Raw genomic sequence first — 12,968 nt, 5'->3', positions numbered from 1 at the left:
GACTCTGGTGTATGTTTGACTTTAGTCATAAAGAAAAATACCAAGAATGTCTATAATACATAATTCATCATTCCAAGGTGTCCTTTTATTAAGGGTATGAGTGTAAATCCTTAATAAATTCCTGTCTCCACTGACCAGGCTCTGCCTCCAGCCGAGCGTCAGAGCAATCTCAGTTCTGGGGTTGGGGAAAGCCCTGCCAAAAGAGCACGTCCACTCCTGAAATCCCACAGAACTCAGGGAGGAAGCGCCAGAATTGTGGAATTCAGAGATGAATTCTCACTTTATCACATCAAATGGAGATGGTTTTATTGTGTTAAATTTGGGTAACAGAGTCTGAGGCACAGCTGCAAGAGCAAAGGGACATTTAATCCTGACTTATCAGTTCTTTTAGAAAGGGAACCTATAAAGCCCTTCTGTATCAGCTCACAAATATTGATCAGAATCATGGAATGGTTTGGGTGGGAAGGGATCTTTAAGCTCATCCTGTTCCAATCCACGGGCAGGGGCACCTTCCCCTATCCCAGGTTGCTCCAAGCCCCATCCAGCCTGGCCTTGGGCACTTCCAAGGATGGGAAATCCATGGAATCACCTCTGCCAGGGCCTCACCACCCCCATGGAAAAGAATTCCTCCCCTATACCCAACCTAAATTTCTCCTCTTTCAGTTTTACCCCTTTCTCCCCTGTCCTGTCACTCCAGCCCCTTGAAAATTCTCTCCTCACGTTTCTTGTTGGCTCCTTCAGGTCCTGGAAGGCCACAATTAGGTCACCCCAAAGCTTCTCTTCTCCAGGCTTGGAAAGGTCCTCAGAGTTTTTTTGGAGATGTGAACATTTTAACTGACAATTGTTTGTAACTGGGTCAGGCTGGGAATGGCACACAAAGAGTTTTGGCACCTCTTGGATTTGCTCTTGGATCCCAAGGCAGCCACAAGCGAACAAATTGCTGAGGAGCTGGAAAAAAATTTTCTTTATTAGACTGTGCTTGGAGTAATTTCACGTTGACATTATTAGAGCTGGTATAAAAGTACCAGAAATTAAAGGTACCCATAAATTGGGAAGATGAAAGAATTTTTAATGGGTGGATGATGCTTCTCATGCAATGCCAGCCTAAACCTAGACTGGAAAACAAAAGCAGGACAATTTCTTTATCAAGAAAAGGTTCCACCTGCAAAAATATGCGTGGGAACTAATTAATGCAAAACAAATATGCTTCAATAACCTGATAAATTCATAAATATCTCTGTGGAGTTATTGCACCCATTTCTCCACCTGAACATCCAAAGGGGGCGTGGCTCCCAAATCATCTCCACATTCTTTAGGAATTGTCTCTCCAGGAGATGGAGAAGACCCATAAAGGTATAAAATTCTACCCGAAATATTAATGAGCACCTCCATTTAATAAAAACATCAACATCCTGCACAACCCCCTGCAATGCTGGGCTGGGAAGGCTCCAGGACGTGGCTCCCTTTTTTCCCTTTAGATCAGCAAGGGGAAATTTCGGGGTTTATTTCCCCTTACCCAGACTCTTCATTCTCCCAAATTCCACTCCTCCACCCCTTGAGCTCCATGTCCATTTGCGTCACGGGACGGCGCCTTCCTGCCACGCAGAACGAAGCCACCCTTTGATGTCCCTGGGGGAGCACTCGACGATTCCTCCCGGATCCCGGAGAATAACTCATCCCGCCAGTCTCGCCAGCAGGGCTCGTGGAGGCTTTCCAGCCCCTCCAATTATTTGTTTGGAAAACTCACCCACCTCTTTTCAAGCCCAGACTCTTCTCAGTCTGGGACGTTTTCCTTGGCCATCTTTCATTGTTTGGTTCTGCTGCCTCAAGCCACAGACTAAAAGGGGACCCAGTGGAGGGGCAGCTCCAATCTCTGCCCTGGGTGACCAAGGAGAGGAGCCCGGGAATGGCTGGAGCTCTGCCAGGGAGTTTGGTGCTGGATATTTGTGGAAAATTCTTCCCCCAGAGGGTGGTGGGGCACTGCCCAGGCTCCCCGGGGAATGGGAATGGCCCCAGGGCTGCCAGAGCTCCAGGAGCGTTTGGACAGCGCTGCCAGGGGCATTTTGGGATTCTTATGGGTCTGTGCAGGACCTGGAGCTGGATTAGATGATCCTTGAGGGTCCCTTCCAATGAGGATGTTTAGGATTCTATGTGATCTTTTTGCTAAACTCTGCTCCCCCCAAATTTGTAAATTCGCAAGTAGATCATTCTCAATAAACTTTAAACGTAAGTGTGAAACATTTGAGAAGAAGAACCCCACCTATTTTCCCTGTTCTGTGGACATTTGGGCTGGCTCCATGCTGAACCCAAATGCCTTGCCCTGAGCTCCTCAAATATTTATATCTCAGCTCTAGGATAATTTAATTTTCAAATAGAATTTATTTTACAATTTTATTATTCTTAGATGTCTTTTGGTTGCCACAATGGCAAGTGTTGCTTCTGCCATATTAATATTCACATTCAGATTCGCAGGAGTTTCAAAGTTACCAAAAAAGGGACACACAGAGGTGGGGTTAAAGAATCAGGGAAAAAAATCCTAAAAAGAGAAATATATTTGTGAACCTGTTCAGTGCTTCTCAAGAGTATAAACAATGAGGAAATTATCTTTATCAGGTGGGTTGTGATGACTTTTGGATTCACATTTTCCTCTGCGAAATCCTTGCACAGATTTTCACATAATTCTGCCCCAAGGGGAGGTAAAAAGGAGGGAAAAACCACAATGCAACTCAAAATCAGATGCAACATCAGTTTAATGATAAAAAGTCAAGTAGCATTCAGCAAAAACAAAAGGAAAATATATATTTATGAAGGGAAAAGAAGCCACTGAAACCGTTCCAGCTGAGAGACAGCAAGCAAGACTCCACCTTTCCTTAATTCCTGAGTAAAACCCCTCCACTCAGTGTTGGCAATTACAGCATTAAACCACGTCAGGGTGAAATGCAAAATCACAGAGACAAGGAAACTCTTCAAAAGCAGGATTTTCAAGGCTGAGACAGGCTGGCCACGAGTCCAGACAGCACCTCCCTTCCCTCCCTCCTTGCCAGGAGGGCTCGAGGGGCCCCAAGGCCTCAGGAAACGCTGGCCAGCAGCTCCATGGGAAACTTGGCTTGGGGCTTCCTGGGGGAGGCACTCGCTGGACCTCCGGCCCGGCTCTAGCAGGGCAGGCACCTCCGGCCACAGTAGCGGCCACCAAGGCCAGAGAGCCCAGAGAGCCCAACGCCCCCTGAGTTGATGGGCACTCCCTCCTCGCTCAGGATGCTGCCCACAGCAGCGGAGGTGGAGGATCCCACGGCGGTGTTCTGGGGGAAGGAGCTGAGGATGGGCCCGGGCAGGGTGACCACCACGGGCGAGGGCTGGATGACCACACGGGAGTCCTGGCACTGCCGGACGCAGGGCTCGTTGCAGCTGTTGGCCAGCGGGGTGGGGCCGCAGGGCCGGCACAGGTCGTAGCAGGACATGGCTGTGGCTGGAGGAGAGCCTGGAGAGAGGGCAGGGAAAGAACCAGGAGCAGAATGTGAGGCACAGCTGGAGATGCTGCTGGGCAGGAGGAAACACAGGCTGGGGAGAAGGGACAGCCTGGATAGGAAGGAAGGGAGGAATTCAACAGCCCCAGCCCCAAAGTGTTCCCAGCAAAGGCCAAGACCTTCTCCCACCTCCCATGGAGGTTACCTGGAGCCAGGACTCAGGAACAATCAAAGAGCAAGAATCTCACTAAAAGCTGTAGCAAGGCCAGAAGAGAAAGAGAAGAGTGAGGCAAAGACCCTTCCTACTCACCTGTTTCACCAAGCAGGAGAAGGCAGGAGAAGTGGATGAGGGCTCCTGCACTTGCTCTGCCTTTTATACTGTCCCACACAGCCCCGGGCCCACCGGCACCCTCTGCACATGGAATGTGTTTACCAAGCTCATCTTGCATGCAAAACATCCCAATTAGAGAAATGGGGACACTGCAACGCTGCTTTTTTCATTTCCCTCTGCAGGACATGCCCAGTCAGCCTGCCAGGCTCCTTTCAAGTGCCAGGATTAGAGACCAAAATGTGTCTGGGGGCAATGCCACGTCAGCAGGGATGGGTGATGCAGCCAGTGCTGAGGAGCGTCCAACACCCCAAATAATTCCAACCCTGGCCCTCCAGGGCATGACTTTAAAGTGTTTCCTGCTAATGGGGCCAGACTCCTCAGGGCCCTGAGGCTCCAGCCTGGTCATCTCCCTTCGAGGGTCGGCTCCATCCCTCACCCTGAATGAGGCATCACCTCTCCAGGCTGGGCACTGCTGCTCTGGCCTTGGAAGGGGCTGCCCAGGGAGGTCTGGAGTCCCAGTTCCTGGAGGTGTCCGAGGAAAAGCTGGACGTGGCACTCAGTGTTCTGAGCTGGGTGACAAAGTGGGGATCAAGCACAGGTTGGACGCGATGGTCTGGGAGATCTTTTCCAATCTAATGCTTCAGGGATCCCTTCAGATGAGGGACCATCCTCAGTCCCGTCCCATGGTGCCAATATCCATGGGTCTGCCTCTGCACCTGAAAGTCATGCCCTGAAGGGCCAGGGACTGGCACCGGATGGTCAGTGGGACACTTCTCAGCCCTGGCTGCATCACCCATCCCTGCTGACAGATCATTTTCCCTGGAAATGTTTAGGCCTCTAATCCTGGCACTTGAAAGGAGGCTGGGAAGCTGACTGGGCACGTCCTGCACAGGGAAAGGAAAAGGCAGCGTTGCAGGGCAAAAATAAAACCACTAATTTTTGTAATTGGGATGTTTTGCATGCAAGATGAGCTTGGTAAACACATTCCCTGTGCAAAGGCTGTCCCTGGGCCCAGGGTGGAGCAGGACAGTATAAAAGGCAGAGCAAGCGCAGGATCCCTCATCCACTTCTCCTGCCTTCTCCTGCTCGGTGAAACAGGTGAGTGCCTTCCTCAGCTTCTATTTTCTTTCCTCTGTCTCTTCTGGCTTCCACTGAGGCTTTGCCTCAGTTATGTTTTGCTGGGACAGTTGGTGATCATCTCCATTCTCTTTGCCACCCTGGAGGGAGGTGGGAGAAGGCCTTGTCTGTGTTTGTAGGGCCCTATTGGGGATTTCAATTCCTTGTCCTTTCTATCTTCCTATCCAGGCTGTCCCTTCTCCCCAGCCTGTGTTTCCTTCTGCCCAGCAGCATCTCCAGCTGTGCCTCACATTCTGCTCCTGGTTCTTTCCCTGCCCTCTCTCCAGGCTCTCCTCCAGCCACAGCCATGTCCTGCTACGACCTGTGCCGGCCCTGCGGCCCCACCCCGCTGGCCAACAGCTGCAACGAGCCCTGCGTCCGGCAGTGCCAGGACTCCCGTGTGGTCATCCAGCCCTCGCCCGTGGTGGTCACTCTGCCCGGGCCCATCCTCAGCTCCTTCCCCCAGAACACCGCCGTGGGATCCTCCACCTCCGCTGCTGTGGGCAGCATCCTGAGCGAGTCCGGTGTCCCCATTAACTCAGGGGGCGTTGGGCTCTCTGGGCTCTCTGGCCTTGGTGGCCGCTACTGTGGCCGGAGGTGCCTGCCCTGCTAGAGCCGGGCCGGACGTCCAGCGAGTGCCTCCCCCAGGAAGCCCCAAGCCAGGTGCTGGACTGAGGCTGGAGCTGCTGGCCAGCGTTTCCTGAGGCCTTGGGGCTCCTCGAGCCCTCCTGCCAAGGAGGGAGGGAAACGTGGCCAGCTGAGGCTTCTGCTTGTCCTGCTTTCTTCTGCGCCTCCCGAGGCCCTGTTGTCCCCTGCTCTCCTGGCCCAGGGGCTCAGCCCCAAGCCAGCGCAGCAGGGTCCTGCTGCTCCCGCTGTCCCCGTGCCTGTGGGAGGCAGACGTGTGTCCCACTGCTGCCCAGGGCTGCCTGCCTGTCCCTGCTGCTGGGGCAGCCTGGCCCCGGGCCCTGCCCACCCCCCTGCTTTGTTTCTGTCTTTACACTCAATAAAGTTGACTCTGCATTGGAACTGGAGTCTCCTGGAGTTCCTTCCATTTTGGGATACCCAGCTAAAGCTGCTAAACGGGAAGTCACAAAATCACAGTTATTGGGGTTGGAATACACTTAGAGAGGTAATGTGGCCCAACCCTCAACTCAGGTCGGACAACCTTGAGCCAGGTGCCAATGGCTTCTCAATCTGTCCAAGGATGGACACTCCATAACCTCCCTGGTCGATGTGTTTCACTGCTCAGTAGAAAAATGTTTCCTGGAACACCTTCCATGGCTCATGTCCTGCATGTGACAGAATACCAAGGACTTGTCACCCTTCGCTCCTGCCACCACACCATCCCCCATGCCCTCCTGTCCCCTCTGCAGTGGTCAGCAGGGCTGGCAGAGATGCAGGCACAGCTTGGGAGTTCACAGTGGCTCATGACATCGGGCAGGGGAAAACATTGCTCAGGTGTTGGGTTGTCGAGTGGTTGGTGGTGCAGAAGAGGACAAGGTGCCTCCTGCTTCCTCCCACACCTTCCAGTCCGTGCCATTCAGGGAATAACAGAATCGTGGAATACCCAGATTGGAAGGGACCCACAAATCATCAAATCCAGCTCCTGGCCCTGCACAGACACCCCAAAATCCCACCCTGTGCCTGAGAGCGTTGTCCAAACACAAGAAGTGACCCTCGCTCTACCTGGAGCAGAACGGAGGGGCTCAAAGACCATTCCAGGGAAAGCAGGGAATGGAGGGGCTCAAAGACCATTCCAGGGAGGAAAGGCAGGGAATGGAGGGGCTCAAAGACCATTCCAGGGAGGAAAGGCAGGGAATGGAGGGGCTCAAAGACCATTCCAGGGAGGGAGGGCAGGGAATGGAGGGGCTCAAAGACCATTCCAGGGAGGAAAGGCAGGGAATGGAGGGGCTCAAAGGCCATTCTAGGAAGGAAAGGCAGGGAATGGAGGGGCTCAAAGACCATTCCAGGGAGGAAAGGCAGGGAATGGAGAGCTCAAAGGCCATTAAAGAGCAGCCCCTCGATGCTGACTGTGGGACAAGGCCAGGCCAGCTGGACCCTGCATGTCTGAGTGCTGAGCTGATGGGAAGAGGAACCGGTGATCTTGCTGTCTGCTTGCCTGCAGTGTTTTCCTGATGACATTCCCGGGCCATGAGTCCTTCTGATGTGTTTTGATGTCTCCTGGAGAGCTCTGCAGGCTTTTTCCACTGCCTGCTACTGAGTTTGGGTGCAGGCTCCAAGAAGGGTTTTGGAGATTTGGGGATGGAGAAGGAACAGTGGGAAAGGCCCAACACGGACAATTGGTGCTGGGTGGAGGTGGTGGGAGCAGAATTATGGTGTGTTGGAGAGGACTCTGTCTGCTTTTCAAGCATCCTTCCGTTGACTGGAGGATGCTGAGGGCTCTCCACCAAGGCATGGAAGGGCTAAGAGCACACGGATTTGTCTGGATGTGAAATTCCTGATTCTTCAAACTTAGAGTGCCCAGGGTGACAGGGAAGTTTACAGCCAGCTCTGATGGAGTCGAATATTTGATTATGCAGTGGATGAGGTGACTCCTGTCACAGAAAATGCAATTTAAAACCTGGCTTGTTATTTTAGGGCTGCCAGAAGAAATGCACCAATCATTCTGAGAACCCTAAAGTGAGGCCCTGGAGGACAAAGGGCCTGGTGTCACCTGGTGATATAGGACAGTCCCCAACAGCGGCTGCATCACCCATCCCTGCTGACGTGGCATTGCCCCCGGACACATTTTGGTCTCTAATCCTGGCACTTGAAAGGAGCCTGGCAGGCTGACTGGGCATGTCCTGCACAGGGAAATGAAAAAAGCAGCGTTGCAGTGTCCCCATTTCTCTAATTGGGATGTTTTGCATGCAAGATGAGCTTGGTAAACACATTCCATGTGCAGAGGGTGCCGGTGGGCCCGGGGCTGTGTGGGACAGTATAAAAGGCAGAGCAAGTGCAGGAGCCCTCATCCACTTCTCCTGCCTTCTCCTGCTCGGTGAAACAGGTGAGCTGCAACCACCTTTGCCTTCCTCTTCTCCTCCTCCTTCTTCTCTTTGCCTTCCACTCTGGCCTTGGTGCTGTGTAGCTTTTGCTGAGACCTTTGCTCCTTGATCCTGCTCCCAACCTCTGCTCACTGGCAAGAGGGGGGAGAAGCCGTTGGGCTCCTTGCAGGGAAACTGTGGGCATGGGTTCCAGATCCTTCCTTCCTCCCGATTCCCTGTCCCTCCTCCCCAGACTCTGCTCTTTCTCCTGCTGAGGCTGTGCCTCACATCCTGCCTGTGCCTTCTGCCAGGTGCTCCTCCAGCCACAGCCATGTCCTGCTACGACCTGTGCCGGCCCTGCGGCCCCACCCCGCTGGCCAACAGCTGCAACGAGCCCTGCGTCCGGCAGTGCCAGGACTCCCGGGTCATCATCGAGCCGTCCCCCGTGGTGGTCACCCTGCCCGGGCCCATCCTCAGCTCCTTCCCCCAGAACACCGCCGTGGGATCCTCCACCTCCGCTGCTGTGGGCAGCATCCTGAGCGAGTCTGGTGTCCCCATCAACTCAGGGGGCTTTGGGCTCTCTGGGCTCTCTGGCCTTGGTGGCCGCTACTGTGGCCGGAGGTGCCTGCCCTGCTAGAGCCGGGCCGGACGTCCAGCGAGTGCCTCCCCCAGGAAGCCCCAAGCCAGGTGCTGGACTGAGGCTGGAGCTGCTGGCCAGCGTTTCCTGAGGCCTTGGGGCTCCTCGAGCCCTCCTGCCAAGGAGGGAGGGAAACGTGGCCAGCTGAGGCTTCTGCTTGTCCTGCTTTCTTCTGCGCCTCCCGAGGCCCTGTTGTCCCCTGCTCTCCTGGCCCAGGGGCTCAGCCCCAAGCCAGCGCAGCGGGGTCCTGCTGCTCCCGCTGTCCCCGTGCCTGTGGGAGGCAGACGTGTGTCCCACTGCTGCCCAGGGCTGCCTGCCTGTCCCTGCTGCTGGGGCAGCCTGGCCCCGGGCCCTGCCCACCCCCCTGCTTTGTTTCTGTCTTTACACTCAATAAAGTTGACTCTGCATTGGAACTGGAGTCTCCTGGAATTCCTTTCATTTTGGGATGTGCAGCTAAAGCTGCTCCATGGGGGATAGGATGCCCTGGGTGGGTTTGGGTGGTTAAAGGCCAGTGATGGACCTTTCTCACACCTGGGTGAGTTGAGAAGCTCCAAGGGCCACAGTCACTGGCAGTGCCATGGGGCAGTGGAGGGAGTGTGGCTTTGTGTGAGTGTGCACAGGGTGACCAGGAGGTGCCCCAGGGGACAGGTGAGCCAGGACAGAGGTTGGACAACTTCCAGCTGATGAGTCAAAGCACTGACCTGATGGTTTCTGTGCAAGTTCCACCCACCTGCCCAAGGCCATGGTTGTGTTCTACCACCTGCAGTTGGACCTTTGCCTTCCTTCCTCCAAAGCCTGGATGCAGAGGGAGTCCAAATGAGTTGAAGGGACATGTGCCAGCCAGTGCATCTGTCAAAGTCATTAAATGTTCAATTTTCTTTTCCTGCTTTCTGTGGAGCGTTTCTCCCTGGGCAATGGGCTGTACCTGGCCCTGCAGTCATCTTGTGACACTCAAAGGCTGCTCTGCTGCCCTATTTTGGGACTCAACATCTGAAATAAAGTGATCCTTTCAAGTTTCCCTGTCTCTTCACGTGCTGGGAGACCCTGTGGAAATGCCCTCCCATCCCTGTCTGAGCCAGGAGGGGACACTGACAGCAATAAGGTCAAAATGAAACCAGGGAAGGGAGGCAACCCCCACCAGGACCTGCTCTGAGAGAATGAGGCTTTATGGAGACCCTCAGTGGGGAGGGCTGGGTCAGGGAGAAGGAGAGAGGGCTGGAAATGCCTTTGGTGCCTTTAATGTTTTGCCTGTGGAAGGCATTTAAGTGGAAATGCCGTGGCTGGAAACCTGGTGCGTGTTTTGAAGGAAATCTTGCTTTTAGATCTGCCCTGTTTCAGTCACACCTGGCGTTTTCTTCTGAATGTGTTTGTTTGGAGAAACATCTCCTGTCAACCTGGGAGCCCCCTTCATCCTCCTGAAGGAGGAATCTGCCTTGGAGCTCTGGGATTAAAGAGTTTCCAGTCTCTGATGGAGTTCCAGCCTCGCTGGAATAGGAGTTTTGCCCCCTTTGCCATGAGGGGTATCACAGTCATGCAGGTGGTGCCCGAGCAGGGCTGTCACTGCTCCTGGGGACATCAACTCCTGTCTTGCCCCAGGAAATGCAGCTGAGAGCCCAGAATCCTTCCCTTGCCAGGCATCTCTGGGGACATCCTGACCCCTGCTGCTCCCCAGGCTGGGTTTGCTGGCACTGCCAGCCCTCAGGTGCTCCCGGTGAAGGTTCTGTCCTGCTTGGAAATATTCCCGAGTGTTTGGGACCGTGTGTAGGGTTTGGTCAGAGGCAGGGGGGGAAAAGAAGTGGAGGGATGGCTGTGAGGAATGGAAGAGGAAACAGTTTTGAAGTCAGAGGTTCTCATTAGGAAGTGTTTTCTGCAAGATAACGACCTTGACTAATGTTTGTTGTTGGGAAAGCAGCGTCCTTCCTTCTGGAACATTCTTGTTCTGCTGATTGGAGAACCCCAGGCAACGCTGAAAGGGGTGAAAGGCAGAAGAAAAGAGATAATTTCTTCTAAAGGCAATATGAGATCCCAAAAAAAGTTCAAAACCAACCCATGCAGTCTCTCTGATGAATAAATGATGTCTAAGAAGGCTTAAAAGGCCTTGGAGTCACAGAGAGCAACGTCTACGGCCAGTCCCCACCAAAGCCAGCCCTTTAATCCTAGGTTTATAATGAAAAAAACTGCATTTATTACTCCAAAGGCTCAGAGGCTGCCTCGGGAGGGGAAGGTGCTGACATCACCTGGAAATACGGCACCACTCCACCCAGCTGGCTGAAACATCAGCCTGGTTCTGGCTGAAAAACACCCCGAAAACATTTTGGTCTCTAATGCTGTCACTTGAAAGGAGCCAGTTTGGCTGAATGGGCATGTCCTGCACAGGGAAATGAAAAGGCAGCGTTGCAGGGAACATAAACAACCTCCAGTTTACTTAATTGGGTTGCTTTGCATAAAATATGAGCTTGTTGGTAAACATGTTCCATGGGCAAAGGCGCGTCTGGGCCTGGGGCTGTGCGGGACAGTATAAAAGCCACTCCAACTGCAGGATCCCTCATCCACTTCTCCTGCCTTCTCCTCCTCGGTGAAACAGGTGAGTAGAGAGGGCCTTTGCTTCACTCTTCTCTTTCTCTTGTTCTCTTTTTCTTTGGGTATCAACCAAATCTTTCCCTCCGTGTAGAACTGAGAGCCCGGATCTTTCTGCCACCATCTCTGCTGTCCTTGTTCTTCACTGGGGAGAACTGGGAGGTGTTGGGATTTCTTTATAGGGAACACGTTGGGATCCAGGGTGTCCTGTCCCTCCTCCCCAGTCTCTGCTCCTTCTCCTGAGAGAAGCATCTCCAGCTGTGCCTCACATTCTGCTCCTGGTTCTTTCCCTGCCCTCTCTCCAGGCTCTCCTCCAGCCACAGCCATGTCCTGCTACGACCTGTGCCGGCCCTGCGGCCCCACCCCGCTGGCCAACAGCTGCAACGAGCCCTGCGTCCGGCAGTGCCAGGACTCCCGTGTGGTCATCCAGCCCTCGCCCGTGGTGGTCACTCTGCCCGGGCCCATCCTCAGCTCCTTCCCCCAGAACACTGCCGTGGGATCCTCCACCTCCGCTGCTGTGGGCAGCATCCTGAGCGAGGAGGGAGTGCCCATCAACTCAGGGGGCTTTGGGCTCTCTGGGCTCTCTGGCCTTGGTGGCCGCTACTGTGGCCGGAGGTGCCTGCCCTGCTAGAGCCGGGCCGGACGTCCAGCGAGTGCCTCCCCCAGGAAGCCCCAAGCCAGGTGCTGGACTGAGGCTGGAGCTGCTGGCCAGCGTTTCCTGAGGCCTTGGGGCTCCTCGAGCCCTCCTGCCAAGGAGGGAGGGAAACGTGGCCAGCTGAGGCTTCTGCTTGTCCTGCTTTCTTCTGCGCCTCCCGAGGCCCTGTTGTCCCCTGCTCTCCTGGCCCAGGGGCTCAGCCCCAAGCCAGCGCAGCGGGGTCCTGCTGCTCCCGTTGTCCCCGTGCCTGTGGGAGGCAGACGTGTGTCCCACTGCTGCCCAGGGCTGCCTGCCTGTCCCTGCTGCTGGGGCAGCCTGGCCCCGGGCCCTGCCCACCCCCCTGCTTTGTTTCTGTCTTTACACTCAATAAAGTTGACTCTGCATTGGAACTGGAGTCTCCTGGAGTTCCTTCCATTTTGGGATGTGCAGCTAAAGCTGCTCCATGGGGGATGGGATGCCCTGGAGGGGATTGGAGGGAGTGTGGCATTGTGTGAGTGTGCACAGGGTGCCCAGGAGATGCCCCAGGGGATTTTTGAGTCAAGAGGGAGGTTGGACACTGAGTTCCAGTTGATGATGCAAAACACTGTCCTTCCAGATGGTATTTCTGTGCAGATTAACAGGCACCTTCCCAAAGCCTTTATTGTGCATTTCCACCTACAAATGATTGTTTTCCTTGCCTGCATCCCAGCACAGCATCCAAACCCTGGAGCATAGGGACAACCCAAGGTCCTGAGGTGACACATGGCACCCAGGGCAGCTGTGCAAAGAGAGATGAGAGTCCTCTGCCTGCTATTGGCACTGTGGGAATGGACTGAGGATGGGTCCCTCATGGGGAGGAATCCCAGAATCCTGGATGTTGGAAAAAGCTCAAGAGGACAGTCTGCCCAGCAGATTTCTGCAGGACTGCTCCAGACTCCCGTTCCTTCAGGACATAGTGACACACACGGAATGACTCCACAGCAATTAACGCCTCTGACCACAGGGCAGTTCTGGTGGGGGATCAGATGCTTTTCCTGCTCTCTTCTAGGCCTGGGTACAGTCCCAGGCCATGTCACTGGCACTGCACCTCTCTTTCAGATGAGGGATCATGGTCCCTGTGCGTCCATCCCTCTCTCATTTCCACATTGTGCACCCATCCTCAGCACATCCCCAACCTCCCTCCTGGCTCACCTGTCCCCTGGGACACCTCCTGGTCACCCTGTGC

General features: G+C 54.4%; 3 protein-coding genes and 1 pseudogene across 3 annotated transcripts; 3 read left to right on the top strand and 1 right to left on the bottom strand.

The window, feature by feature from the left end:
* Positions 1-2,732: 2,732 nt before the first annotated feature.
* On the bottom strand, positions 2,733-3,942 carry LOC125318264 (feather keratin 1-like). Its single transcript, XM_048288858.1, has 2 exons — positions 3,775-3,942; positions 2,733-3,478 (listed from the first exon to the last, which is right to left on the bottom strand). The coding sequence occupies exons 1-2, from the start codon at positions 3,920-3,922 to the stop codon at positions 3,153-3,155; spliced, it is 474 nt and encodes a 157-aa protein (XP_048144815.1). The 5' UTR covers positions 3,923-3,942; the 3' UTR covers positions 2,733-3,152.
* Positions 3,943-4,739: 797 nt separating this feature from the next.
* Positions 4,740-5,937, top strand: LOC125318263 (feather keratin 1-like). The gene is made up of 2 exons (XM_048288857.1): positions 4,740-4,893; positions 5,199-5,937. The coding sequence occupies exons 1-2, from the start codon at positions 4,746-4,748 to the stop codon at positions 5,522-5,524; spliced, it is 474 nt and encodes a 157-aa protein (XP_048144814.1). The 5' UTR covers positions 4,740-4,745; the 3' UTR covers positions 5,525-5,937.
* A 1,856-nt stretch (positions 5,938-7,793) lies between these two features.
* LOC125318268 lies at positions 7,794-8,945 on the top strand (annotated as a pseudogene).
* Positions 8,946-11,010: 2,065 nt separating this feature from the next.
* On the top strand, positions 11,011-12,153 carry LOC125318267 (feather keratin 1). The gene is made up of 2 exons (XM_048288861.1): positions 11,011-11,116; positions 11,415-12,153. Exon 2 carries the CDS (start codon positions 11,435-11,437, stop codon positions 11,738-11,740), a length of 306 nt encoding a protein of 101 aa, XP_048144818.1. The 5' UTR covers positions 11,011-11,116; positions 11,415-11,434; the 3' UTR covers positions 11,741-12,153.
* The last annotated feature ends 815 nt before the right edge of the window (positions 12,154-12,968 follow it).

The sequence above is a fragment of the Corvus hawaiiensis genome, chromosome 29 (genome assembly GCF_020740725.1).
Source record: "Corvus hawaiiensis isolate bCorHaw1 chromosome 29, bCorHaw1.pri.cur, whole genome shotgun sequence".
NCBI classification, from domain to species: domain Eukaryota; kingdom Metazoa; phylum Chordata; class Aves; order Passeriformes; family Corvidae; genus Corvus; species Corvus hawaiiensis.
This window is presented reverse-complemented; position numbering and strand designations above follow the sequence as displayed.

What these genes read in the sequence shown, in the direction of transcription:
- LOC125318264 (XM_048288858.1), bottom strand. Translation starts at nt 3,922, where the DNA reads ATGTTTTGCATGCAAGATGAGCTTGGTAAACACATTCCATGTGCAGAG. An exon ending in TCTCCTGCTTGGTGAAACAG is followed by an intron (nt 3,479 to 3,774) that starts GTGAGTAGGAAG and finishes CCCTCTCTCCAG; the next exon opens with GCTCTCCTCCAGCCACAGCC.
- LOC125318267 (XM_048288861.1), top strand. Translation starts at nt 11,435, where the DNA reads ATGTCCTGCTACGACCTGTGCCGGCCCTGCGGCCCCACCCCGCTGGCC.
- LOC125318263 (XM_048288857.1), top strand. Translation starts at nt 4,746, where the DNA reads ATGTTTTGCATGCAAGATGAGCTTGGTAAACACATTCCCTGTGCAAAG. An exon ending in TCTCCTGCTCGGTGAAACAG is followed by an intron (nt 4,894 to 5,198) that starts GTGAGTGCCTTC and finishes CCCTCTCTCCAG; the next exon opens with GCTCTCCTCCAGCCACAGCC.